Source organism: Tympanuchus pallidicinctus, unplaced genomic scaffold (assembly GCF_026119805.1).
Source record: "Tympanuchus pallidicinctus isolate F22 unplaced genomic scaffold, pur_lepc_1.0 scaffold22, whole genome shotgun sequence".
Taxonomy (NCBI): domain Eukaryota; kingdom Metazoa; phylum Chordata; class Aves; order Galliformes; family Phasianidae; genus Tympanuchus; species Tympanuchus pallidicinctus.
In genome coordinates, this window is record NW_026294739.1 from 23,624,387 (window position 1) to 23,651,508 (window position 27,122).

A 27,122-nucleotide genomic window follows, 5' to 3' on the forward strand; every position below is an offset into this window, starting at 1 on the left:
CGTCAATTAACTCTCCCCGAAATATAATCATCAACCTCACATGCTCCTCTGCATCTTAATCTGGGTCTCCAAACCAATAAGTCCTGCCCTATATGTGTTTAAGTAATTACCTTTATCTACCTGCATCTCTGCAGCCACAGTTCTCACCCTGCTCCCGCCCCTCCCTCCGCACGCACACAAAAAGGCAGAAATAAAAAGGCTGCGGTACATTAAGTGCGCTGCAGGCACAAAAGCCAAAAAGGCGTAGAGGAAAAAGCTCGGAGAGCAGCACAGGGCCCAGAGATGCTGGGTGTGGATGTGGGCACAGTGGTGCGGACAGCGGCGGAGGGCTGCCCTGGGAAGCATCAGCACTGCTTGTTCTTCTGCGGCTGACCCGACTCGACCTGCTGCCATCCTCGGCCCACAGAGCAGCACCAGCCTTGGCAGCCACACAGCTGCACACCTCCAGCACTTCTGCACTGACAACGAGCTCCAGCCTCCCAGGTTTGAACCATCTGTCTGTCCGGACTGCAAATATCATGTCCTGTTTGTGCACGTTGTTGCTGCTTTCAATATAAACAAATAACAAGGGTAGGCAGGGGGCAGGAAGGCACAGTGGGCCACGGTCACCTGGCAGGTAAGAGGGGGAGAGGTGTTCCAAAACACTGCTGTGGCTCAGGGGTACTGAAATCACACCGATGGTTCTGGTGACAGCAAAAGGAGCTCCGTGCTGGGGGCCCTCCTGCCCCTTCCCCCGAGAGGCACTGCCAGGGCTGCTCTGAGTGCCCACCCATGGCTGCACTCCGCACCTGCATCCCCAGGCTGAGATTTCCCTCAGCACCAACTGCTCCACCACAGCAGCACATCAGTCCATTTGGACTGCTGTTAAAAGAACAGCCCTGCAGATCTAAGTCAGGCAAACGTGATTTGTCTCCTTCCTTTCCTTCCATACATACGCCTTCTGCTCTGCTCAGCATTAAGCTGTGCTGCTCCTACACAGCTGCAGCCATGCACTGTAGCCCCTGAGCCACCAGCAAAGCCCTCAGTGCTGACACCACTCTCACACCGCCTTTTCTTTTCAAATGAATCTGAAGGATGGGGAAGGATCTGTGGCTCACTCTTATCTGCTCCTTCCGATGGCCCAATGGCTGGGTGTGAATATAACCGTCAGGTTCTGTCCATCAGCGCTCCAGTGATACGCGTCAGCAGCTTCAGAAATGCATACGAGCTGAGGCCCTGCTGCCCCATTCTGCTCCTGCTGCCCTGCAGCCCATGCCAGGCATGGAGCGCTGCTGAAGAACGGTGCTGCCTCTGGTGGGACAAATCTCCACCTCCAAGAACGCCATCAGAAATTCAATCTCCTCAAGGAAAAAAGTTCCCTTATGACCACCTACGCACTTGGGTACCCCTGTGGTCACTTCTTTGACCAACACAACCCAATGACTTTTTGCCACAAACACCTGGACACACGCACTGTGTTTCCCTCCCTGTTCTACAAGCACCTCCAGCACACAGTGCTCTGACACACAGCAGACCTGCCAGGCCATGGCTTTGGGAACTACCTGTGAGCCTGCAGATGACACTGTGGCAGTGATGCCCCATCAGCACAGGGCTGCTGAGCAGCGCCACGTCAGCCCCAGGGGCACACAGGCATATTTGTGCCACGTCCAGAAATTTATCTTTGGGTACATGAACAACCAGCTCCATTCACACACCGCATCAGCCTTCTGCTTTCCTCAGTGCGAGCAACCACACAAGTGGCCCAGGAACACCAAAATGGTGCAGCTTTGAAAAGAAAACCTCCAGAAGGGGTCTGAGGAGATACATTACGATCCCCATGTCCGCACAACCTAGGGGGAAACGCGCCATGCAAGGTTCCCAAACCAGACAAAGGAGGTAATTTCCATTACAAAGAGAGAGAGAGGGTGCTGGAGTGAAAAGCTTCATTAGACTCAGAGAGGCAAAGCGATGGCAGTATACCAAGGTCACTTCTAATTTAGACCATCTAATTGGCAAACATGGCTCCAAATGGCTATCATCTCACAGGGCTCAGAATTAATGAAGCCCGATTATTTTCATTACCTTCATCCGAGATGGAGAATGAGACACAGAGTGAGAGGGAAAGGGGGGAGCGCAAGGGGGCGAGAAGGAGGGAGAGAGAAAAATTGAATGACAACGAAGGGAGAGAGTAATGAGAAAAGACAATAGGAAAAGGGAAAAAATGTGAAGAGGGAGAAGTGCGGACGGCAAGGATGGGAAAGAATCACTGGTGGAGCACGAGAGAAAAGAAAACGATGAAAAGGAAACGCTGGAAACACCGGGAGAGGACTGAGAACAGCAAGGAGAGGAGCGTGCCACAGGCCGAGCCGGGGGGAGGGAGCTCTGGGAAGCCGTCCCTTCTCCCGCTTCAAGCCCATCAGTCTTGTCAATCGACTGAGCCGACGAACTGCACTTCACCCTCATTAAGGGGCTCTCTGCTGGAGCGGTGTGGGCCTGAGCCTGGCGGCGCGGCTGCTGGGTGGGAAGATGGCGATCAGAGCCCAGCGCGGCCGAGACGCCACGCGCTGTAAACCCAGCCACGTCTGTGTGCAGCTGGAGGGGATGAGGGCTCCCGGCCCCCTCTGCACCGCTACGCTGCCCCTGGAGCCCTGCCCGGAGCTGCCGGCCGCAGGACAGCCCCCGGGCTGCGCGCCGCTATGAAAGGACAGGGCACGAGCCACAGATATGAGATGCTGAGCATAAGCAAGTAGCTGTTTCCATGGCAACAGACATATTAGACACTGCAGGTTCCTGAAAGGCGTCTGATAAGGTATTATTAACTGGAGCCTCCTCCAAATGCCAAATGCAAAGACACTGTGTCGAAAGGGACCTTGCTGCCATAGACTGGGCTGCAGTTCACTTGGCAGCACCGAGGCCTGATCCGCACATCAGAGTATGACAGGAACCCACAAGGCAACGCTACGAATGTCACATGCTGCCAGGTTCTGCACAAGACATACGCATCTCACCAACTATTTGCCGTATGAACCCAGAAAGAGACACACACAAGTTGGATGAGAAGGAGAATTAGTCCTTCTACCCAGACATATCTCTGGGTACAAAGTGAACGGCCAACCAGGGCCACCATGGCAGAACAAAGAAGGAAGACGATGATCTTCACATTTCTCAGCAGAAGTGCTGCACAATGCAGCAGAAGAATGATGTCCTACCGTAGCACAGAAGATGTGATGACCTAAAAGAGCTGTCACAGCACAGCAGTTGCTCTGGCCGTGTCCCCTGGGCACTGCCCTGAGCTCCCAAACAAGAGGCTTCTGTCAGTCTTTGTGTACCTTGGAGGGCAAACACCTGTGCAAGCACTAATGCACCAAATCAATGGGTTTGTAGACTGCGTGCTCTGCAGACAGCCCAGCCCAAACAAACCACACTCACAATAGCAGAGAAGACACCCTTAGCAAACCAGTTAGGTTTACTGGCCTAAGAAAGAGGCTCAGCTTCTGTTTACTTATCTCGCTGGGTCAAAACATCTTCCTTAAATTTAGTTAGAGGCTAACCAGACTTGTTTACATCCTCAGAAGGTATTTGCACAATTGAGCATGAACAATTAAAATGGATGTAGGTCCCAGATGTCTTTGTGATGGGGCAGTTCCTTTATTTAGATGTATGCAGTGTCCACCAGGGCAGAGCAACCCTTGCTTGAGCCTGTGGGTACTTAGCTTAGTGAACTGCTCTTGGTCTGTCTTCCTAAGTCTCTTTACATTTTGCTACTCAGAGGATGCTGGGTGGGACCTGTCACCTTGGCTGGGTTTTTAATGGGTTTTCAGACATGGTGCCTGCTTGGGTATGTGGGTTTTTCCAGGCAGTTGCAAGCACCTGGTCCCAAGAATGGTCACTGTGAGCCTTCACTGCACCATGACTCCCACAGAGCCTGGCAGGCAGAGGGCAGAAAAATGAGAGGATGGGTGGCTCACAGAGCAAAGAGGGAAGATGAGCAGCACAACAGCCTGTGAGGAGACACATGAGGATCGGAATAGTGCTAGAAAGGGAAGACCAAAGAATGGCAAGAGAAAAGCTGGGTAGCGCTGCATTTGCTTGCTTAGTTGATGCCACAGGAAGTGAATTGATAAAAGAATATGAGTATTATGACAAACGTTGTTATTGCCCTTCGTTATCAGCAATCAGCAAAGAAGTGAGAAACAGAGCTGGAGTGCGGGAAAGAAATCACTAAACTGTCAGGAATTGAAGCAAACGCTTGTGTACTTGGTAACAAGTTCTTAAGTGCAGCTACAACCTTGCCTTGAAGACTGCATAAAAAAAATGCAGAAATCTGATTTGTAAGTTCAGAGCGGGTTTTGAAAATGTGCGTTATTAATTCTACCTGTATCTTAACCTGACTAAACACACTAACAAGTGGAAAGGCAAACTCGTGTGCAACCCAAGAAAAGAGAACTCACAGAAGAACACACTGGGCGCCCAAGTGACATTTATAGGAGCAAGCAGACGAGTGCTGTGAATGCAGCCAGGCTCTGCTCAGTGTGTCTGCATTGAGGCGGCGCAGCCACTCGAGGTCAGGCACACAGTGCCCACGGGAGAGACCTGCAGCCAACAGCGTTGCTAGGGCAGAGCACAACACCACCCCTCACAGACGGCAACTTGATCGCCGCTGCTGATTTGCTATTCCTCACCGAGCGCTGGCTCTTGGGATATTCAAACCTCGGCCCCAAGGCAGCACCTGGAGAAGGGTTCCCACCCACGATGCTGAACCACAATCTGCTGTCTGAAGTTTCTGTTGCCATTAGAAGTAGCACGAGCAGTAACAACTACAGCACAGACACGGGCACAACACTGACAATGTGCTCCAGAAGTGCAGCCCGGGTTCCACCTCCCTTGGGCTAATGACAATGTATCCCTTCCTTGTTACTCTGAAAAAAGTGAACTGTTACACACAAAAGAAAACACACGTTGCCACTTTGCATGGAGTGATTTCTGACTAAAGTAACAGGTCCATCCTACTTCACAAAATCTTGACAATGATCTTCATTGAGTGAATGAAGTGCAGACCATGGGCTGCTCAACTGGACAGGTTCTCCTCCTGCAGGCGAGGCTGCCAAGCAAAGCCACTCTACTGGTTCTTAAAATCACATTCTAAGTAGGAACTCGATACCTAATTTCCGTAACGTTACTTTAATCGCCCTGGCTGTTCTTCCCAGGAATCGCTAACCAACTCCTGAGTATCTTCCCTCTGCAACACAACCAGCACAGCACATCAGCTGCTGCATCTCCCAGAAGGATCTGTGCAAAATGTGGTCCCATGCAATGACTTCAGCAGTTAAAGGAAATCTGATTTGTTCCAATCTCTTCACAATGAGATTACTCACTCAGCACTGAAATATTGCCATTTGCCGCAACGCCCAAGCATGGACAAGCTGGTCTCTGCAAAGGAAACATGCAAGGATGGGAGAAACCTCAGTGACAGAGCGCAGGGATGCCAGGCAGCTGCCCCTGAGCCTACACTGCAGTGAGCACAGCCCACGCAGGTCAGGTCACCCCTTCACTCCTCGCAGTCCCTACGCAGACAGCAGACACACCTGGCTATGCTGTGACTCACCGTCATGATGAGCTTCTCAACGCAGTCAGGGGACACACTGTGCAGGTGAGTGAGGTGCAGCTGCAGGTGGATCTTGTTGTTGAGCATGTCCTGGCAGAGCGGGCAGCGGAGCATGGGCTGCACCGAGTGCTGGGTCATGGCGTGCACCCGCAGCCGATTCACGTCTGTGTTACTGTACTTGCAGTATGGACACTGGTACATCTGCAGAGCAGAAAACGAATTGTGCAATTGTTACAGCTTTCTTTTTTCCTTACAGCTAGACTTTAGTAATTTGATGTCTTCTGTAGTCAGTTACCACCTTTCACCCTCTTTCATTTATTTTACTCTTTACTTTTGTCACAGATGAAACAGTTACCCACAGATGTGCAAAATGCCGAGTGCTTGTCCTTACCTGCTCCGATTTGGTCTCTTCTGAAGTTTTTGACCATTTAAAGGAGAGAGGCGACTCAGAGCTGCCGGGAAACGGTACTCGTTTAGAGGATGCTGGAGGCTCCATCAGCTCCTTCTCTGCCTGGCTGGCCGGCGCTGCAACAAGAACAGATTCACATCAGGACATTCCCAAAGAGGCTGACGTTGGATGAAGATGGTGTTACCCTCTACCTTGCTGTTTTTTCTTGAAACATGCACTGCCTAGTTGCGTGAGGATGAGCACACGGACTAACTCACAACCTACAAAGCCTACCTAGACACAGGAAGTTTGTTCTTAATTATCTTCCATAGAAGGGGAATTGTGTCACTTACAGCCAGAAGAGGAGAAAACGCAGCTGCTTATGCGTGCTGCCTACAGGAATCCTGTTAGGTGCAGGATTCCTTCCCCGTGCTTGCCTCTGACTCACAAACACTGGGTCAGATGTGAAGGCCAACGCACCATTCCTGCGAGCAGCTGGGCAGGTGCGGCAGAGCAGGATGCAAACCCCTGGCTCTGAGCACCCAAAGCTCTGCATGCGAACAGCCTGGAGAGCGTCTGCCCCAGGGATGGCTGGAAGCTGTGCAGACTGGGTGCAGGGTGCCACGAGGCCCCAGGAGGATGGCACTGAACTGCTGGGCCCACCCCTGGGAACAGTGCACACTGCAGATGCTTCCCAGCAGCGGTCCCACAGAGCCCCAGCAGTGGGACCCAACCTGCAGGGCGCAGGATGAGCACATCCTGCTGTTTCAGCAATGCAGGAGAGGAACCCAGAAGCCACAGCGAGGCTCTGTGCAAGTTAAGGCTCTCAGAGAAGGCGCATACCCTGACCTTTCCCCCTCCCCCGAACCCTGGCAGCCTGGAGTACATAAATTTGTGGGACATCTATTATTTAAAAACTGTAAGGACAAGTATATTATACACAACCCCCGTCTCCTCCTCCCTGAACACACATTCATAACAGTACTTTAATCTGTCTCGAATCGACTTCAAACCCATTTCGCCCTTAATGGGAGTTATTCATTTTCACTTGAAAGGTAATGTATGACAGCTGGATATTTAATATGATGGATCGGCTGCCGATTAACAAGGCACGGCAGCATTCTCAGACCGGTCCCCCCATACTCTTCCCCCTTCCTCTTCTTCTCTGGGTGAGCTCACTGGTGTCTGTGCCTTGTTCAGAGGATGCAGTCAGAGCAAAACCCAGGTAAACCGCTTCCTTCTCACAGACCCTTCACTTACAGACACGAGACGTGTTTCAGAGGCACCACATCACAGTAAGGACAGTGATCTGTGTTTCTGTCTTTCCCTGCCAGGCCTCAGCCCCGAGCTCCAGTCATGAAGGAACAAACTAACTTTGTGGAATCATAGAGTCACTCAGGTTGGAAAAGACCCATGGAGCCGCCGAGTTCAGTGACCCAACTGCAGACACATTGTCCCATGGTGCTGAACGCTTCGTACAACCTCTGAAATCCCAACTATGTTTCCAATTTCTTTCCTATGGGAAGCAGCCAACGCACAATTCGGGAGAAGTGAAAAGCAGTTAAAATTTAATTCTACTTAACATTTTCCAAACTGCCCATTTTTCTAAATGCATTTGATCCATCCCTAACTTTTATCCTTCGGAATCAGAACTATTAATGACTGTCCAGCTCCCAGAGAAACTGCTTTGTTGCAGTGAACTGAAAAACACACACTGAATATTTCTTCTAAGTGTCATTTTTTTGTGCTGACAGCTCAGATGGGAATTTTAACTCAAGACCCAAGTTTATTGTTGATCAACAGCCAAATTCACTAAGTGACACATTCAGTCCACATCACAGATCAGAAGAATTAAAAGCTCTTTTCTGCCTGGGGAAATGAGGACGCGCTGCTCCTGCAGCTGCAATTCAGCACCAGGCTTGGGGCAAAGGCATGGCAGGACAGAAGGATATGGGCTTACAGTACGATGTATGACAAGTTACCTATTAGCACTTGCATTATTTTGACCCTCTAAGCGGATTATTACAGATTACCTGGCCTCAGAGATCTGTGTTAACTCCACAAATGCACCTGGAAGCCCCATGCACCAGGACGGTGCTGCCCTACTGGGGCCTTGAGGAGACTTCTCGCACATCCTTGGCACCTCCTGCATTTCAGAGGATGAAAGGAAATCTCCCCGGGTGGAATGGGACACTTTCTCGAGTGCAGGTCCTTCCTTCTGCCAGCTCTGTCCCAAGAAACAGATGACTCCTGGTCTGGGTGGGCAGGAGCTGCCTCCTCTACTGCCATCAGCTCTTCTAGCTAACGCACCGCTGACAGCCCCTTCATCTAAACTTCTATCTCCCGACCCAGCAACATAATGGAGAAGCCAATTAAATGATTATTAATTCATGCTGTTTTCCGTAAGCCAGAGGTTCTCATCTCCCTGCATTCCGTAAACCAGCTTGCCACTTGCCCTAGAAATTTACAGTGGGGTTTCTGCTATCTCCATTGATTTAGAGAACGGAACGACCCCTCCCCCACACCCAGTCTCTTCCCACCAAGTTCAGCCGTCAGCCTGGGAAAAAGTTTTCCAGCGGGTTGCGGAGCTGTTTTCATCGCACGATGGAAAATAAAATTCCTTATTTGGCGGTGCCTCCCTCTGCTCAGCTCTCCCTGACGTTTCCTTGAAGCTCCCCCCAGCACCACGAGCCCACAGCTGGACGGGGCCGCCCGCCCGCGACAGCCCTGCGCCGAATGCCCGCCAACGCAGCAGCATCCTTCAGCAGCCCTTGCTTTCCTCTGGAAATGCTGAGGAGTGGGAGGACGGTTCTGCTGCCCCACGCTCACACAGCCCCCGCCCCCTGTGTGCGCAGGGCCAGGCCACCCCGCACCACCACGCGTGGGGCTGCAGCGAGCCGCTCACTCAGTGCCGGCCAACAGCACGGCATGAATGGACGTGGGAGAGGAACTTCACCAAGAGACCCCGGCCACGCAGCAGCTGTGTGAGCATGGCCTGGGCCTTCCAGAAATGGCACCTGGGTGTAGAGCTCCATTACAGTGCTGCTGGTTGTTACTTCTCGTGTTAATAATATATGGTTGGATGTTTCTTCCTGAAATGCTGTCTGTTTACATTCCCTATTCCCTGAAGGTACCATTCGTTCTAATAAGATCTTGTAGCCACACTAACAGGACTCTACACCGCCTGTTGCTCTGCGGTACTTTTTCAAATCTGTATTTGATAAGTAACGCGACTGTATGATAGACAGATGTGAATACATGAGGATCTGCAAGCACACCTTTGTACCCAGACCGTTATCACTATCTTTCAAAAATACGGCTCTGAAGACGGTCAGACAATTCGTTTTTCTAATGCTGTGTCACACCTGCAGCCCGCAGTGTGTTCCAACCACTGAATTATCACTAAACGTCCACACGACAGCACCCAAAAGGCCCAACCAAGTGCCACGAGGCTGCTCTGCACCACCACAAGCGCTGGGACACTGCACAGGGCACAGCAGCAGCGCCTGCACCAACACACAGACCTCCCACTGCCCCCCAGCATTGGCACCGTGCCGGGGCTCCACAGGGTGCTGCCTGCGGACAGAGCTGTGCAATGGGGAGAGAAATGGTCCAAGCCAGCTGGGCAAGGCAGGGCCACACAGAGACATGAGGAAAACGATTCTGACCAGGCCCAGGGAAGACCTGGTTGGCACAATCTCACCCCACCTCGAGCACAGCAACGCCCCATGCCTGCAAAGTGGTGCACTGAAACCTTTCCTCCCAGCAATGATACCTAAGATTATGGGTTTAGAACCATGGGATATCATTTGTTTGTTTTACATTACAGAGGAAACAAGACGTAATCTTTTATATTTACCTATTCCATATGGTTCTTGAACCAGTCATCAATCTGGGTGAATATTACTGTCCAATTCAATTGAATAAATATTTCAACTAACCTACATGAGAGTCTATATCATCTCATTTACTGAAATCAATGTGCAGAGCTTGGGAATGGTATCAACAACAGTACTCCTACCAACTCCTTGAGAAGAGCACAGGGGGGATGGGCAGTGCCAGGCAGCGCTGCAGATGGGGGAGCTCCCGGCCAGAAAGGGCACGAGCTCAGCAGAGATGCAGGCAACATGGACTCCATGTGCTGGGGGCATACAGCACAGAAGTGCCAGAGAACAGCAGGGCTGACACAGCCACCAGCCTGCAGAGCACCGCACACCCCGTGCAGCAGCTGGGCCTTGGGGTGCTCCTGGCTCCAGCACGGCCAGCGGCCAGCTGGGAACACGGAGCCCTGCTGGAGCCGGGGAGAGGGCCGTCGCCTCCCTTCACTTCCTGGAAACATCAGAACGCATCTGCTGGCACTGTGCGAGCTGAGGGCAGCCCAGCTCTGAACATCAGGCAGCTTCCAGGCAGTCCCAGCACCCCGAGTCCTGCCCCAGCGCTCCTCCTTGGCTGGAGCTGGTGCCCAGAAACCTTTGGTGCTTTGTAAATCCTCTGGAAAGCCACAATGGCACCAAAGCTCCCGCCTCATCCCCATCCCATTGCAAGTCTCCTGCACACACACTCCAGGGTCAAGAGATGCTCCATCACGGCCCCCTGCTCTGCTCCCTGCCAGCTCTCTCCTTTTCTTTGCTCTGGCACCACTGAGCATTCTGGCCATTAAGTGCTCAACAAATGCCATATATTAAAAAAACAGAAAAAAAAGCAGCAGGGGGTGGGGGGACAGTAATAGATTTCCGTCAGGATGTGCCTGACCTGTTTTTTTCAATTTCAGTAATTAGAAAGGCAGTGGGCCTGTAGGAATTATTCATAAACTGCAGGAGCTGTGCAGTATACATTTATGTTAAACATGTCAAATCCGATTGAAATCATGCCTGCCAGCACCATACTCCATAAACACACTTTTCTGCAACAATTTCCCAGCTCTCGGCAGCCCATTAATACCTCCTTTAATAGCAATCTACCACGGATTCGAATCAGGGACGCTCCATTGCACTAATTGCTCTGTGTTAGGTGAGCATCATGGATTTAAAAAAAAAAAAATCATTAAAAAAAATAAAAGCCCTTCAGGCTACTCCTCCAGAAATATTTCATTTCAATCCATATTTTAAATAGAGTTTGTTTCTTGTTTTTTGGGGAAAAAAATCTGATATTCTACATCTACACGACTGACAGTGCATTAAGAAAGTCTCTTTCACAGCTGGGTCACCGCATACCGAAGTGCTTCTCTCCAGCTAAAAAACACACGCAAACATACTCCAAATCTTGCAAGCTTCACACAGAGCTACACGGCTGGGGTCCAGGCTCCAGCTGGAAATCAGTGTGTGGATGTAATCATTTACATCCTGACTTAAAAATGGAGTCAAGAAATGGCCACATTTCTTCTCTCTCTGCTTGTAAGAAGTCGTGTGTTAATCACAGTGACCTCATCTCTAATGCTCAGACACTGGGCAGAGCATCCCTTTGCAGCACTGCAGAAGGCAGGATGGCGGGCAGGATGGAGGGCAGGATGGAGGGCAGGATGGCGGGCAGGATGGAGGGCAGGACCCCTGCACAGAAGGGATGGCAGCTCTGGCAGCTCTGGCCGCACTGCACTATGCTCAGCAGCTGCCACATCCCACTGCTGTGAGAGACAGCAAGCAGGTCTGCACAGACATGGGCCCTGCAGCCATCCCTCTGCATGGAATGCTCTCGGAGACACACAACAGCTTTGCCTTCCACGCAGCACTGCTGCCTGTGACAAATGCACAGAGGCAGCGTGTGCCCTGCAGAGAGCAAACCACGCTGCACTTGTACACACCTCGCAGGAGGGATGAAGAGATGTATGAGAACTTAACTGAGGTAACAGGAATTCTTGCTTGGAATGGAGCTCTCCTCTTGTGTACTTTAATGGAAAACGTTACTTTAAAAATTTTTTTGGTTAGGAATATTCTCTTCTAAAATAAGTACAAAAACGAATCGATAAATTTATTCTGCAGCTGAAAACATTTTGGCAAACTTTCAGTGAAAGCAGCGAAGTTTCTCCTTTCAGCAAATAGCTGACCCAGCACTGCCTGCCACAGCTGTGCCATAAAGAAGACTCACAAACCTGACTCACTCCGGGCAGCCACACGAGGCCTTTTTTTTTAGAAATGTGACAAAAATGATCGCGCCGTCTGCAGTTAAGGAAGCGAGGTACAGACGGTGAGTAAATCGCTAAGGAACGTGATGAGCAAACTGCAGCACAGCACACAGAGGACAGGTCCCGCAGCCTGCAGCACAGCACTCTGCTGCACTCCTGCACCTATCTCCTGCCTTCACAGACCTGCAGCATTCGCAGCCGCTCCGCAGGGCTCCCAGCATAGGGCAGACTGTGCCGCTCTGCTTGCGGCCGCAGCTCTTCTGACCTCCAGGCAACACTTCTGAGGTACCTTCCCAGAAATTCTGCTCCAGTGTTTCACCAACTGTATCAGGAGACCTCTTTTTTTTTACTATTATCTAACCCCAACCTTCCTCCTTTCCATTTAGGGCCATTATTTCTTGTTGTCTATATCCTGAATAGAGAGATCAAATTATTTTCTTCCATTCAGAAGCACTTTATGCACAAGAAGACTTATTTTGTCCTCCCCTCTTTTTGGGTCAGGTAAGCTCCTTTATTCCACTTTCTCCTTAGAGCTGACATTATACTGACCACGGTCCTTATTTGTGCTGTTCAGCTTTTCTGAAATTGCTCTACTTTCCTGACACCCAGAGCTCTGAAGCAGACACGATCCTCCAGGGGAGGCTTTCCAGAGCTGAAGAAATGCATCTCTATCTTATAGTATTTTTATCTACATCACGATTAGTCGAGCTTCATTTTGAGAACGTCCTGAACAGCACCACCAGAAGCCTTTCTAAGGAGAAGACACAAGATGCTGCCTGCAATGAGGCCTTCCTCACACGGAAGGAAATTGGGTCGTGTTGACATGATTTGTTCTTGACAAATCCATGTCGACTGTTCCTCATCTCATTATCTTCCAGTCAGTACTTACAAACAGTTGTTTGGTCAATTCCCAGGAAAATCTGGGGCAAACGAAGCTGGCAGGTGTGCGGTTCCCCAGCCACTCCTCTGCTTACAGATAAATACCAAGTCTGTCCCCCCGCAGCTCCATCTCTCATTTTCTGGGACTCACAAGAGAGCAGCTGACAGGTTGGACAGCTGAGGTGGTCGCCTCCTCAAAATGCCCAAGGATGAAGCAGTGGACACAGACCTGAACACAGGTGGCTGAACTGAGCCCTTGGCAACCTGTTCCTGCGGCTGGACCACGAGCCTTCGTGCAGTGCAGCCAGCAGGGCTGCTGCTCTCTCATGCTGTCGGCACATTTAGTCAAGATAAAAGCAGAGAACGTGACCACTCTTCAGTTTTGCTGACATCAGGGTTGAGCTGCAGACCAGCTCATGCCCTCCAGTCTTCTTACACCAAGGCACTGTTTGAGTGCCTCTTGGTGCTCCCTATATCCTGAGATATCCCCATATCCTTCCCTGGCTGCATCTCAACTTCCACTGCTGCATTTTGATAACCTGCATAGGTGGACAATGCAGCTCTATTTTGTCAAGACTAACATAACCCAGTTTCTATTCCCTTCCATGTCTGGGGTCCACAAGGACACAGTGACACAGCCACGCTCTTCAAGGGAGCTTGAAAGCAGAAACAACGCAAGACTGAGGGTGGTACGTGTCGAGCAAATCCACTGTACATAAATGAATTCAGAACTTCTTTTGCTTTCAAGTTCAAGGCTAGTGTTGCTACGCATTTGAAAGCAGGCCTCAAATTCAACAGCACACATGCAGAAACCTTGCTGGGGCTTTATGCTTCAGGCTGGCAGTGGCCCTGGGTGCTGTATGTCCAGATACACACACACAGCAGCCTAGCTGCATTTTCCACTGTGTGTTTTCCTGTGAAGACTTAATGAAGCTGTGAAATCTACCCATGGATTTTGCAAAGAGAAACCTGAGATTCTTACTCAGCAACGTAAAGATTGTTACACACCTACAGTTTGTTTCAGGATGTCACAGATCCAGCAGAAAGCAAGCAGTTAACAGAGCACGAGCACAGGGTCTGCCTCTCTGCTCTTCTGTGTAAAAACCAGAGTAATGGTAAAAACCAGACCATAATGGAAAAGTAGGTTAGCAATCTCTCTAGTCTTAACTACAGGGTGGGGTTTCATGATATGCTTAATCCAGCCTAAGCGCTGTCAGCTGCCAACAAGGGCAGTCCCTTTCCTCTCCTCCAATCCCAGCTGCACATTTCCACTGCCCGTGTCAGGCCCAGCACCACGTGAGAACAGACGAGCTCTGACCTGCGGCCATGCGGCTGGCAGGGAATGCATGAGTGACCACAGCTTGTACTACGTGAGCCTGTTGCAAAGCTACACCCGGAGACTTCACAGCGCCTACATCACACCAACAGCACTGTGCAGCATGGTTCTTTAAGGAAAGAATTTTGCAGAGTAGTGTTCTGCAACTCCCCGCTTTCCTTTCTCAGATTGAAAGATAAAGAGGGACCAAAACCCACCTGTCCATTTGCTCTGGTCCTTGTCCCCTGCACTCTCTTGCTCCTTGGCAGGCTCTTCAGCATCAACAGCTGTTTCATTGGGCCCTTCTGCATCTTCAGTGGCTTCGTCTGAAAAACAAGAAGCAGAAAGAATAACATAAAAATGAAAGTCAAGTCAGAAGATCAAATAACTGCCACTGAGGAACAGAGCGCAACCGCTGGGTGTTGATGCCACCCAGCATTATCCGGTGACCACCTACTAGCTGGTAAAGAAAGGCTTTGGAAGATACTGAGGGGAGGAAGTGAATCTGGCCTATGACTGCCACTTACAGCCCCTGCAGTGTAACAAGCAGAAAAACGATTGCCTGGAACGAGAAGGGTCTATTCAACCATGCCATAGATCAGAGAAGTGCTGGGGCCTGATCAGAGCCCTCAGCACCGTCAGCCTCTACTCTTCCCTCATCCCCAGCTCAAGCTCCTAGGAATGGACGGCACTGCACAGCGTGGCCCTGACCACTGAGACCCCCAGACCACCTCAGAGCAACACAACTCACTGCTCAAAGCAGGGGGCAGAGGGCACGGCCCTGACACAGGACATGGGAGGAGGCTGCTGAGGGGCCTTATTTTCATCCCGGCCACGGGAAAAGCTCGAGCACACAGGCAGCAGCAGTGCAAAAGCACGAAGGAAGAACATGAAATGGCACTGCCCAAGCATGAACAAAAGCAGCGGAGTGCGGTGGCCGCGGCTGCACGGGGCACATCGACACGGCTGAGCGCCGCTCCATGTGCAGGCACCCTCGTTAGGAGGGACACAGGGAGAGAGACAGCTGTAGCTGCCAGGCCTCCAACACCAGGATGTAACAGCCACATTATCATCTAGCATCGCGGGTATGTATGTGTAGTGCAGGCAGCTCAGCAGCCACCACGTAATTGACGGGGGCTACATCAACGGTGGGAGGAAAGGGTACTTTTAAGCCATTATATCCTCTTTCAGGCAGGAGAGTTCATAATTTTAACTTGCATTATGGTCATGGAAAATCCAAGGCTATCCTGAGGCTTTATCTGAACTACCTAACTAGTTAAATCATCTCCCTTCACACATCCTCCTCCTAACAATGACAGGGCAAGAAATTGGGATTAAAAATATATATATATTAGGAGACTGCAGATACTCAGCACTGCCCTTTGAGAACGTGGCAACTTAAATCAAGGAGGAACTTGCAGAAGCATCCAGAGATCCGCAGTGATATTCAGAGGAAGCGTTGCGATTTATACTCCACCACTCTTTCACTTTTTTTTTACAAGCTAAAGATGCTTGAGAACTGCAGGGATCCCAGGAGTCTTATCCCGAGAGAACAGATCCCAGAGCAAGAGGCACCTCTGGGGAAAGCGCCTACTGCACAAAGCCACGTGCTACTGACGCAGAGGTGAGACGAGCGGTCTGCTTTGTGAGATGCGTGGTCAAGTTTGCTGGAGAAAAGGCTGTGGCATCAGCAGTCGGGTTCCCATTTCAGAAAATACTCCATTTTTTCCCCCCCACTTCTCCCCCTCCCCCCCCAAACCCACTCCCTCGCTGCCTTCCAAAGGCTGTGGTGCAGGGTGAGAGAGCGTCTATTTAACAGAGGCAGCTGGCGTGAAGAGCAGATTTATGCCGGCCTGATCAAACCCCTTCATTAAGAGTTGTCTATTGCCGCGTTAAACCCTCGCTAAGGACACCCAGGGGCTCCCAGCTCCCCGCCCCGGCTGCCCGCGGGCGCTGCGGGCACAACAAAGGTGCCCGGCGCGGCGGCACTCCCGGCTACGACCCGGAGGTGTCAGCATCGGCATGGCAGCAGGACGGCTGCTGGCTGCCCGCTCAGACGCTGTCTGGGCTCTAACCTGAGCATGTGGAAATAATAGACGTCTTCAAGTGCACTGTCTGGTTTGAGGGAAATAAAATAGGACATTCATAAGCAGTTACACCATCTGTCTTTATACCATCATCATCATCAACAAGGGGAAAAAATAGCTCCTTAAAATGGATGAAAGCCCAGGCTGACAGTAACCGGAAAAATGTGAGCTATGAATACCAATAAAGGTAGAAAATGATTAAAAAACAAGGCTACAAATGGCAACTCCTTCTGCCCTGCTCAGCGTGCAGCCCCTCATTCAAGGCACAGCCTGTCTCACTGGGCAGCCCTTAACAAAGCCACCAGACAGACTCTCGTACCAAGCGCTTGCTGAGCCCTGTTCCTGGAAGCAGCTCCTCTCTGAGGATAAAATCTGCTTCCTTGGCTCAAACACCCCTGTGCTGGACAGGCAGGCAGCAGAAAAGCACACCCATGCTCCAAAACCTCCTCCTCCTCTCTCAACTCTGTGCAATTTTTTTTCTGAAAAGCAATTTCTAAAGCAGGATGAGAAGGGAAGAGAGCACAAGATGCATGTGCCCCGGGAGGCCCAGCTGGGCTGCAGGTCAGCAGCAGAAGCTCCGCGCACTGCTGCTGCTTGGCTATGAGTTCAGGCTGTCCGTGGCCGCCCCAGTGCTGCTCTGGGGCTGTGCTGCAGCCGCGCCGCTGCTCCTGGGGGGCTCTTGCAGCTGAGGGTTCTTGTGCTACTGCAGCCTGCACGAGGATGTGGGGCAGGGAAGCGTTAACTCCAGCTGCCTCGTGACGCTCTTCCAACAGATTTTTGGATGGCTGGATTCAACTTTGCTTGCTGTGCTCAACCCAACTTGTCCTGCAGCCATTGGTGCGTAAAACTGACTCCAGGGATGGCTGGGGGCACATCCTCTGCCACGCCAGCCCTCAGTTGGCCAATGGCACCCAACCACCTGTGCTCTTGCATTTCTTTGGGGCTTCTTTCAGACAGAACAATGCCAGTAGCACATCTGGTGAGGAAAGGTCCAATTTTCTACTTGATCCGTTGCACATGCATCATGGAGTTGTTAAGCTCCAGTTTTCTTCCATCTTAATTGTCTACAAATCCCAATGGCACGCTGCTCCCATGCTGTACTCTCAGAGCGACTTTTGCCTTTACCTAAAGCCTGACAGCCAAGACAGGAGTAGGAAGAACACCTCATGGTCAGCTCCTGAAGGCCAAATGGTCAGTAAGATATGGGAAATTTATTTCCAAATAACGATTCTTTGAGGCTGCAAACACTGCCTGTTAGGATTGTTTCACCTTACAGCTGGAGTGTATTTTCATTATGGCGATTGATAAAAACTCTCCCAGTTAGGTGCTCAACTCAAAGTTGTTCATCTTAAGAAGTGCCCCAGTCAGGACTGACATCCAGGGGGTGTGATGACCCCGCAGTATCTCAGCTGTATACTGGAGTGTCTGCAGGTCAAGGGCAGACACTGAACACAGAGGCATGGAAGTCCTTCACAAAAGATGTTTCATAGGAGGCACTGGGGGCTCCGGACAGGCAGAGATGCTGCTTTGCCTCACACACAGAGGATGTAGGAGCCAGACTGGTACCCTCAGCTTCCCAGCTAAGCATGGTTTATGGGTCTGTGAAGGGTAAGCGGACTTCATCTGCGAGAAGCTCACCAGAGCAAGTCAAAAGCTGTTGCTACAGGATCTGCATGAGGGGGATCACGTCCCATTGAAACAAATGTTACAGCCTGCCCACGGGTCCCCATGCCAGAGTGTCGCCCACGAGGCACGAGACGTTGCGTTAATAAATTCTTAAAGGAATTTTCCAGCCCTAGGGCATCAGGTCAACAATAAGAGTGCGCAGCTGTAACTGTGGGCAGGCAGAGGGCTGAGGAGTCTGCTCCTCCATCACACAGAACCGCCCCATGCAAATTCCTAGGAAAAGTCTTTTCTTCCTTCGTGAATAAATCATTTTAGACAGTGGCATTTCCTTTTAATTTAAAATTAAAGCAGTCACTATGGGAGGGAGGGAGGGTGAAGAAGAGGGGGAGAGGAGTCTGGAAAATCATGGGCATCTCCTGACATCTGCAGATGTCGGAGTCTCTGAGCTCAGTTACGCACTGAAAATGCGCCCGAGTCCCCGCACACAGCACTTCCACCCCCCTCCGAGCCGATGAAGTTCGTGGGTGTGGAGAACTCAGCAAATGACGACTGGATTCAGACCAGGCTGAGCAGCCAAGACCTCCCCCCTCCTCCCTGCTGTATTTTCCTTAACAAACCCAGATCCCATATCTGAGGGGGTAAGGGGCATTTCAGGGGTGGTGGAATTGTAGCGACGGGAGAGAAAGGGCACGCATTTGCCTCCCCACCCTCCGGCAGGCTCAAGAGCTGAGAAACATTAGCTGTCATGAACCACAATCAAATCAGGTTTGAAATATTTAGCAGTGGCTTGGAAAATGCGGCGGTGCAGCTCTGACAGGCGAGATGTGCAGACACCCATTTTCCATTATAATGGAAATATCAAGCCTGTTCTGAATATGTATAACCTAGAAAAATGTATTGATTTTTCATTCGGCATTAAAAAAATGAAATACCCTGCAGCTGTCAAAAGCCTTTTGTTAAAAGCTCATCTTTCCTGGAATGAGGTTTACCAGAAACAAGTTTTAATTGTACACAGGGTCTTTCCTTTGAAACAAAAAGAATCACTGATGCTCCCCCATTTCAGGGTAAGTAGCCAAAAAACCCCGCAGACAGGCAGCACAGAGACCCGGCTGACTTTTAAGCCAGTGCTGCAGGGAGCGCTGACAGCAGGGCCACGCACAGCCGGCTGCACGGGGAGGGGAGAACACCCCAGCAGGGCTTCACCTGAACCCACCTAACACACGCCTGTGCGCCGGGGGCAGAGAGCACACACAGAGCGTGGCAGGAAGCTGAGCCGAGCCAGCAGGACACGCTGCCCAGAGCCTGGCCAACTGGCCGTCCCGGCACCATGCGAGACAGGCAGCAGCTCCCTGCTTACAGGGAAATCGGTGCCAGCTATCGGCCGTGCTGCACGCTGCTCCACGCCACGTGAGACCCACCGCAGCCACAGCACACGCGGCCACCTCCGCTCCCACTGGGTGACCCAAAAGGCAGTGAGCTTCTGAACTTGGGTACTGCTGCAATCCCACGGCCTTGGCACTGCTCCTGCATGGGGGACGCCCATGCATACAGGGGAATGGAGCATCCTGCCTTCTGTTTCTCTCCCATTGTTTCTGCAAACCCACTGTGCTGGGACTTGTTAGGCGCGCACCGCTGCAGGTGGGTGGGTGTGGAAGCTGCTGGTGGCCTGAGGTGGCAACTTGGAGATGGTGAGCCCCTCTGCCTCTGAATGCCTACTGCCTCAGAGTGGTTTTGTGAAAGAAAGATGAAACGGCGCAGGTTAGGTCACAGAGCATCACCCCGAGAACAATTAGGCCATTTCTTTGTAACCAAGTAACCTGCCCCCCCCCAAAAAGCTCTCCTCTTCCTAACTTGCAGACTGTTTCATGTGAGGATGAGACAATCCATTCACATGGAATTATTTTTCTGCTCTCCCATATTTCTCACTGTGATCAACTTGTCTGGGGCTCATCTGCAAGGTGCATACGTATATATTCTAATACATTCTATACTATCTCCTAACTGCATCGTTCTACAGAAACTTGTTTACTTCCTGAAACAGACAGCAGAACGCCAAGCAGTGAAAGCACAAGGTACAGATCAAGAGAAGAACACCACGGAGATCTGGCCCTGATGTAAGAAGCTGGTAGGTGAGTCCCAGCACCTGACATCGGGCAGCAGGAAAACAGTAATAATCCTACATGCACACCCTGGATTAACAGCGCTTCCCTGTTTGAGAGCACGGTCAGAGTGCACCTATGCTGCTTTCATGGCGAAAAGGAAAAGGCCACCTATGAACGTGTCCCAGACTGGCAGAGTCATCCCCATATCCCGTATTTTCAAGGAGGAAAGCTCAGCTGGCTCCTGTGCAGTTACTGAGAAGGATAAATGTTCAGGTGAGCAAAACAAGAAGTTCGGCAGCAAAAAACAAAACAACAAGTTCGCAACAACGTAAGTTCGCAAACTTATGGCTTCTGTTCCTTCATTTCCTGCTCCAATTGAAAAGTTCAGAATTTTCGGCCAATACAATAGCATCTGTATCACTGAGTATCTCCAGAACAAGCTCCTCGCTCAAAAGAAATAGAAGATCTTCAGCCAGATGCTGACATCTCCTTAAGTACAAATGCTTTTACTAATATGGTTACTATTTTGCATTCAGGCTCTTTATCTGATTTACCAGCTCCGCCAGAGGCCTCGCTTCCGAGCACTCCGTGGGCTTGCGGTGCCCACAGTCAGCATGCAGCGGGGAGGGCTGAAAAAGCCCCACAACCCTTTGCTTTGTAATTTTGGCAACAAGATGTAGCAGCGGTAAGGAAGAGAATAATCCACTCCTGCAGTGCCATTACTGTGGTCAGTGTGTGCGTGTGGGAGCGCCAGGGAACCTGGATCTGACAGGCAGGGGATGAGCTCAGGAAAGGCCCCGACTGCTCTGGAACTCTTCATCTGCCGGGCAAAGCGGGTAAGCACGGTCCTGCAGTAAACATCGCCTGGGAAAACAGCTCTGCACAAACAAGGTCAGCTTCCTGATGGGAGCAGAGCACGAGTTGCTCCCAACCCCTGCAGCCCAGGGGCTGTGTTTATCCAGCAAGGAACGGCTGACCTGGGGCTGGGGCACGGTGCTGTGCTGCCAGGTGCGCTCCCAGCTCTCCCCACAGGTCTGGCAGCACAGTGACCAGCACAGAGCACCTCTGGAAGACGTGCGCTCAGCTCCACGTGCACAGCCTGAAAGCACGAACCCGCTGCTCAGCCAGCACCGACTTCACTCTGTGCATTTGGGTTGTCTGGGTGTTTCTGTAAACCAGGCTGGATTTTAAGTCAGTGGAGCCCAACAGGGATTTGCCCCCTTTAATTTCAGCAAAACTAGAAAGGTTGCTGCTATTTTCACACATGAAATGTAAAAAAATGGCAAATTCCTTGAGCATGTTTGTAGTGGAGCGTGATGTGATTGTGTTGTCATTTATGGGAAATAATCGCAAGCCCATCTCTCCCTTTCCCCCCATTTTCCAGTCCAAATAACCATGAAAAATTACACTTCAATGTCAGGAGGACAACAAAGGAGGGGCTTTCTCCTGCCGCTTGACGGCTTTCCAGCACCCCCCACTCCTTTGGACAAAAACTACCTTGAATTCTATTTCATTTTAAATGTGATCTAACAAATTCATCTTGACAAGTTCCTCTCTTTTTTTCTTTTAAACAGCATTCTGCAGTTTAACCTAGCTCCAAATCGGAATCAGCTGGAAAGGAGACTCATGCAAATACACAAACACAGATCAAACAGCAAAACAAAAGAAAACACATCTCCAGCTCCAGGTCTGCAGGAAGGGCAGCTCGGCCTCTGAGATGGAGGCAGGCGGGAGGAGGGCCAGGGAACAAAGGGAAGGGACAGTGGGGAGGGCGAGCTGGGAGCAGGTGGGGCAGCGGTGGGGTGACGAGGCAGGACGGCAGCAGAAGGGGTTTGAGGACAGGGGGGTGCAGAGCCCAGAGCATCTTTGGAAACGAAGGGACCACATCCCTGGCTGGCACTGCCCACTGCCAACCCCCCATCAGCACAGGGCCACCAGCACTGGGCTGCTCCCATCAGCCGGCCAGACGCCTGCAGCCGCCCTGCCTCCCCACAGCATTGCTCCTCAGCACCCGTGTGCCGGCAAGGCGCCGTGCTGCACAGACACAACGACATGATGCTGACGCTTCACAACTGCTGCAGGCTTGCTGGGCTCTCAGATTTTTAATAATAAAAAAGCCATCCTTGCTACCACATACAACATCCACGTTGTTCTTCCTCACGCTCGAGACGAGGCCGTATGCTCAGAGAAATTCATCTCACACCCATGGGCTCACTGCGGTCGCCCTGGAGATGGCCTGCAGAACCAGCGACGTGGAACGCAGTGGAGACAGCCTGCGTCAAAGGCGTGAAACTCCGGCGGTGCCGCCCTCATTCACAGCAGTTGTGGCTGTGTCATGGAACCCAGCTTCAGGAGCTAATTTCCAGGGACTAACGCTACTGGACACAGACAGTCGCAAATGCCATGAATTGTGTGTATATGGGGTCCTTCTGGATCAAAAGAGGATCAGTCTCTATGATTCTATGATTCAGTCTTGCATTTTTCTTCATGAACTGCCTGCAGGAAAGGCTCATGGATAGGATTTGCAGGTGGAGTGCGATGAAGCAAGGTGAGACGTTCAGCTGGGTTCTGCTTCATCTCAGCCAAGAGATCGACATCAGAGTGTGACACCATCCAGGGATGGACCCTGGCCCCAGGAAACAAGTAAAGCCCAGCTCCTCAGCTCTAAAATGGAAACAGCATTTGTCTGTCCCTCAGAGGTGCCAAAAAGACAAACAGTGGCAGTGTTTGAGGACCCGACACTTCAGTAAAGGCGGCACAGCACATGCAAATACAACCACGGAACATCCATGCTTTCATCTGGGAGAAAATAATCCCCACACAGAGCTGTTGGGGCAGGAGAAGGCCAGAAAGGGCAGCAGGCAGGGAAGGGGCAGAGCAGTGCTCTGGGAGCGGGGCTGTGGCCAAAGCAAGGGCACTGCGGGCCTCGGGTCAGGCCTGGCCCTCCTCAGCCACTCCTGGCTGTGCCAGTGACTGCAGACAGCCAACAGGAACCGCAGCCAAGAGAGCGTGCTGGCAGAGGGAAGTATCTGTGTCCTGATATGTGTGTGTCCACGTGGGTCCGGCAGGCCGCCCCCCCACAAGAAGCCCAGAACAGAGAGCTGCTCTTGTGACCCGTACCATAATTCACTGTATTCTTCTCTCTTGCATGCACTGGCTACGCTCAGCACAATCCCAGTGTATTTCTGGTGACTCCTGACCTTGCTGTCATGTTGACAGCTTCCCATGAAGCCGGACCAAATCATTTGGATTGGTGCAAAAAAGAGAGAAAACTAGGCACACTACACACCTTGTGACACAGAAGATGGCAGAGATGCTCACGGCATGCAGTTACGCAGCCCTGGAGCTGCCTGTGAGGACACACTTGAGGAACACCACATCACACTGCAGCAGAGATGACCACGTCCGAAGGCTGAGCTGCCCCTTCCCCAGGTCTGGGTTACTAACACAAACAGAATGTCATTGATTGCTTTTCCACTCTTACTAATAAGCTTTCAGCAGAAGAAGATTTCAGCTTCCTGCAGCCAGCAGACCCTTTTTCTCCACCTCTCCTGGCTCTGAGTAATTGAAAGCGACTGCAATCTCGGCCCAGGCTCTCCAGTATTCAGCTGTACGGGGAGGTCACGGGGTGTCAAGTGAAGCCTTTCCATTCACCTCCATACCACCAGTACTGCATTAACAGCAGCAGCCTGATCCACAGCCCAGAGGAATGTGCAAAATTACAGGGGCTGCTAACAGCCTCGGAAATCCTAACACAGCTTATCTGCAGCAGGGAGGGAGGGGTGCCAGCTGTGTCTCTGCAGAGAGGCCAGCAAGCTGCATCCAAGCAGAGCCCCAGCAAACCCCTGAATTTTTTCAATTTATGCACGTATATACAAGAAACTACATATTCACCCTTAATATTTTTGTGGCAAGTGAAACACATTCTCTATTCCCATATCCTCTTTCATACAGCAGGGAAGGATTTCAACTCACCATCAAATCTAAGACAAGATGGGCTGTTATGTGGCTGTTTTACCTTGGAAGTGAAAGGGAAGAGCTTGGGAATGCCCCCACGGAGGCCCTGAAGGTGCTTGCAGCTCACAAGCAGCCCAGCCTGCGGAGCAGTGCCCACTGCGGCCGGGAGGAAGGAGTGCTTCCGCCACCCCGGGACGCTCCTCACCCCTGCCATCCCTGAGCTCGGCTCTCTGGGAACAGTAATGAGGGAGCACCAGGTGCTCCAGGGATTCAAAATGTTCCTGGAACCTGGACGAAGACGCACGTACAGGTGGTGGCTCCAGCAGAGGCCTGTGATAAGAATTTATTTCTTTCAATTATGAGCTCTTGTCCCCAGTCTCAGTTCATCAGCACAGCGCAGCCGAGTCAATGAAAGCTCTGTAATGCAGTAATCAGATGCACAGCGACTTCCTGGAACCGCCGGCTGTGCAAAGCGGCCGGCAGAGCTCTGGAAACAAGCAGCAACTTTGGAGGCAGGTTCCCAACCCAACCCATCTTTCTGCTCCCAGGCCACATGGAGCTCCTGTTTCTATGGCCAAGGCAAATGCAGCTTTATCATGAGATCTGCGACTGTCCTGCTTCATCGGGAGTGGTCGAATGAAGCAATGAATCCTTACGCTTTGCTTCTACTGCCCACGCACATCCTTCTTTAAAGGAAGGCTTCCAGGGGCACTTGATGAATTTCCAGATGAAGCTTTTGGTTTTGTTTTTTAATGGAATTTGATGTGAAAGATTTGATCCCATCAACCCAACAGTGTTCAGAAATACCCTATTTCAGTCAGAGCGGGAATCAATCCATTGCCATCAAAAAGCAAACATAGGAGAAAAAAGCCAGAACAATCACTGATGAGATCATTTCTGTCCCTAGAAAAAACAAAGCGCTGCTTTGGAGGCCTCTATTTAGGGTAAATGCAGCAGGCAGTACGTCGCAGGAGGAGTGATGAAGCTGAGCATGGGCTGTGACGTCTCCCAGGTCCAGGTGCCAGGAGGCACAGCAGCTTCGCCATTACTGCGTGATGCTGCTGTGCCTCGGGGCTTCACTTGGTCGGTTTAAAATCAACAAACAAAAACATTTCCTCTAATTCTCCTTTCAAAGTGAACTCCAGAAACAGGTCCTGACTTCAAACACCACTCCGACTCCAGCCTGCCACGAGCTCCCCATCCCCAGTGTCGCAGCCGCTGCACAGACCCATTCCCAACCTCCCCAGGCATTCACCTCTCCCACAGAGCAGCGCGGGAATGCTCACCTACTGCAGCCTGCTCAAGAGCTCTATTGATCCAACATACACTTGGTGCCTTCAAAGTTGTTTATGATCAATATGCAAATTGCCCATGGCATTGATCTGATATTAATTTTCAATTAGGGAATCCACAAGGGGTCTCCCAGGGTCAATATCTAACAACGCAAAGTAACTCCATGGTGGAATAGTGGGAATGACGTTGCCAAGAGCCAGAGCTGCTCCTGCACCGTCAACCCCAGACCTCCCAGATGCTCCTCACACTGCAACTGCCTGGCTGGGGATGGCAGCCCGGAGGCCTCCTGGCAGCTCCACTCTAACTGCACTGGAGGACAGTCGTGGTCGTACACAGGGAGGCACCGTGCAGCACACAGCCTGCATGCAAGTGTTTTGTCACCCCGAAGCCAAACCACAACCTCCGGGCTGTCAAAGACAGTGCCACAGGCAGAGGGCAGCCCTCAAAACCCCACACAGGGGGCTCTGTTCGACAGCAATTCATGCCCTTTCACAGATAAGCCCTGGCCATGTGCGCTCCCAGTGCACTGCTGTCCCTCACAGTGGAGGAAGGGGGGACCCAAGCAACACACAGCAGTCCTGCTCACACCCACTGCAGTTCTGCAGGGACCCTCCCACAAATCGGGTCACTTCCACATGTGCTGGTGACACGAGCAGCAATGCAGATTAACAGCTGGTGGTTACCAAGTTAAGGCAGCCCCACTGCAAGTGTTTTTAGACAACAGCCGTCAATATACACGTTGTGCTTTCTGCACGAATGCAATTATTCATATGGAATGTGCAGAGAAAGTATAACACAACAGTGCTCAGAACAGCTCCCACAAAGCTAGACAGAAGGGGTCAGGGTCCAGGCAGAGCACACACGCAGCTTTCCCATGAAACAGAGGAGGTACACAAACACTGTGCTCTGCCATCAGGACAAGCTAAGTGATCCTGCGCTCCTCCAGAGAACACGCTCGAAATAGAAAAGATCCGCATGTGCACCACACAGAGGTTAAAGAAAGGGACGGCAAAAATCACTGAAATTGCCTTGTAAATGCGGAGAGGTGTGGCCCTTCCCAGCAGACAGACCCATCTCACCAGCCATGCTCCCAACTCTTCCTCTCAAGGGGAAGCCATCTGTTTCGCTAAATCCCGCCAGCGGCATCGAGGAGGTGATGCCCCCCTCGCACCGGACGGCCGGTCTGCACACACCCACTGCTCTGCCACTCACTGTGCTAACCGGCACATTAGCTACCCAGGCTAATTGGTTTATGGATAACATTAATTACCATGTTGCTCATTAATGGATGAAATCTTTATTGGTTCCATTGATCAGCGGGACTTGTTAGCCGGCCTCCTAACCAATGGCGGATGTAACAAGCTCTCTTATTGGCATATCAATTAATGCAATCAATTTCTGGCCAGCGGCTGCCATTCGCTTCCCTGCTTGTTAGACTGTGGAAGACAGAGTCATGTCAAGTAAGCATTTATTTAAAGGGTTTCTAATTCTTCTTGAGCTGACTTCCCAGCAGGCTTTCTGCCACACTAGGGTTTTCTGCCTCCAGAGACCTTCCCCTTTCCTCTCACTGCAGAACCAGATCTATAACAGTCACTGCAAACTAAATCATTTCTGTAAAAGTATTTATCCAGTTATGCAAGTAGGACAGCAAAAGGTGTCAGATTAAGAAATCAGACCTGTGCAACTGACCTAATTTATCACATTGGAGAGATGGGTAGGAGCATGAGCCCATTCCCAGAAGACACGCAGGGGTTCAAGAGCCATGCCAGAAAG

General features: G+C 51.2%; 1 protein-coding gene across 4 annotated transcripts in view; it reads right to left on the minus strand.

The window, feature by feature from the left end:
• ZFHX3 (zinc finger homeobox 3) overlaps window positions 1-27,122 on the minus strand; it is a 508,991-nt gene that overhangs the window by 17,276 nt on the left and 464,593 nt on the right. For all 4 annotated transcript variants that reach the window (XM_052686500.1, XM_052686501.1, XM_052686502.1 and 1 more), the window contains 3 exons: window positions 14,503-14,610; window positions 5,976-6,109; window positions 5,585-5,785 (listed from right to left, as the gene is read on the minus strand). In XM_052686500.1, coding sequence (XP_052542460.1) covers window positions 5,585-5,785; window positions 5,976-6,109; window positions 14,503-14,610 — 443 coding nt within the window. The remainder of the gene's footprint in view (window positions 1-5,584; window positions 5,786-5,975; window positions 6,110-14,502; window positions 14,611-27,122) is intronic.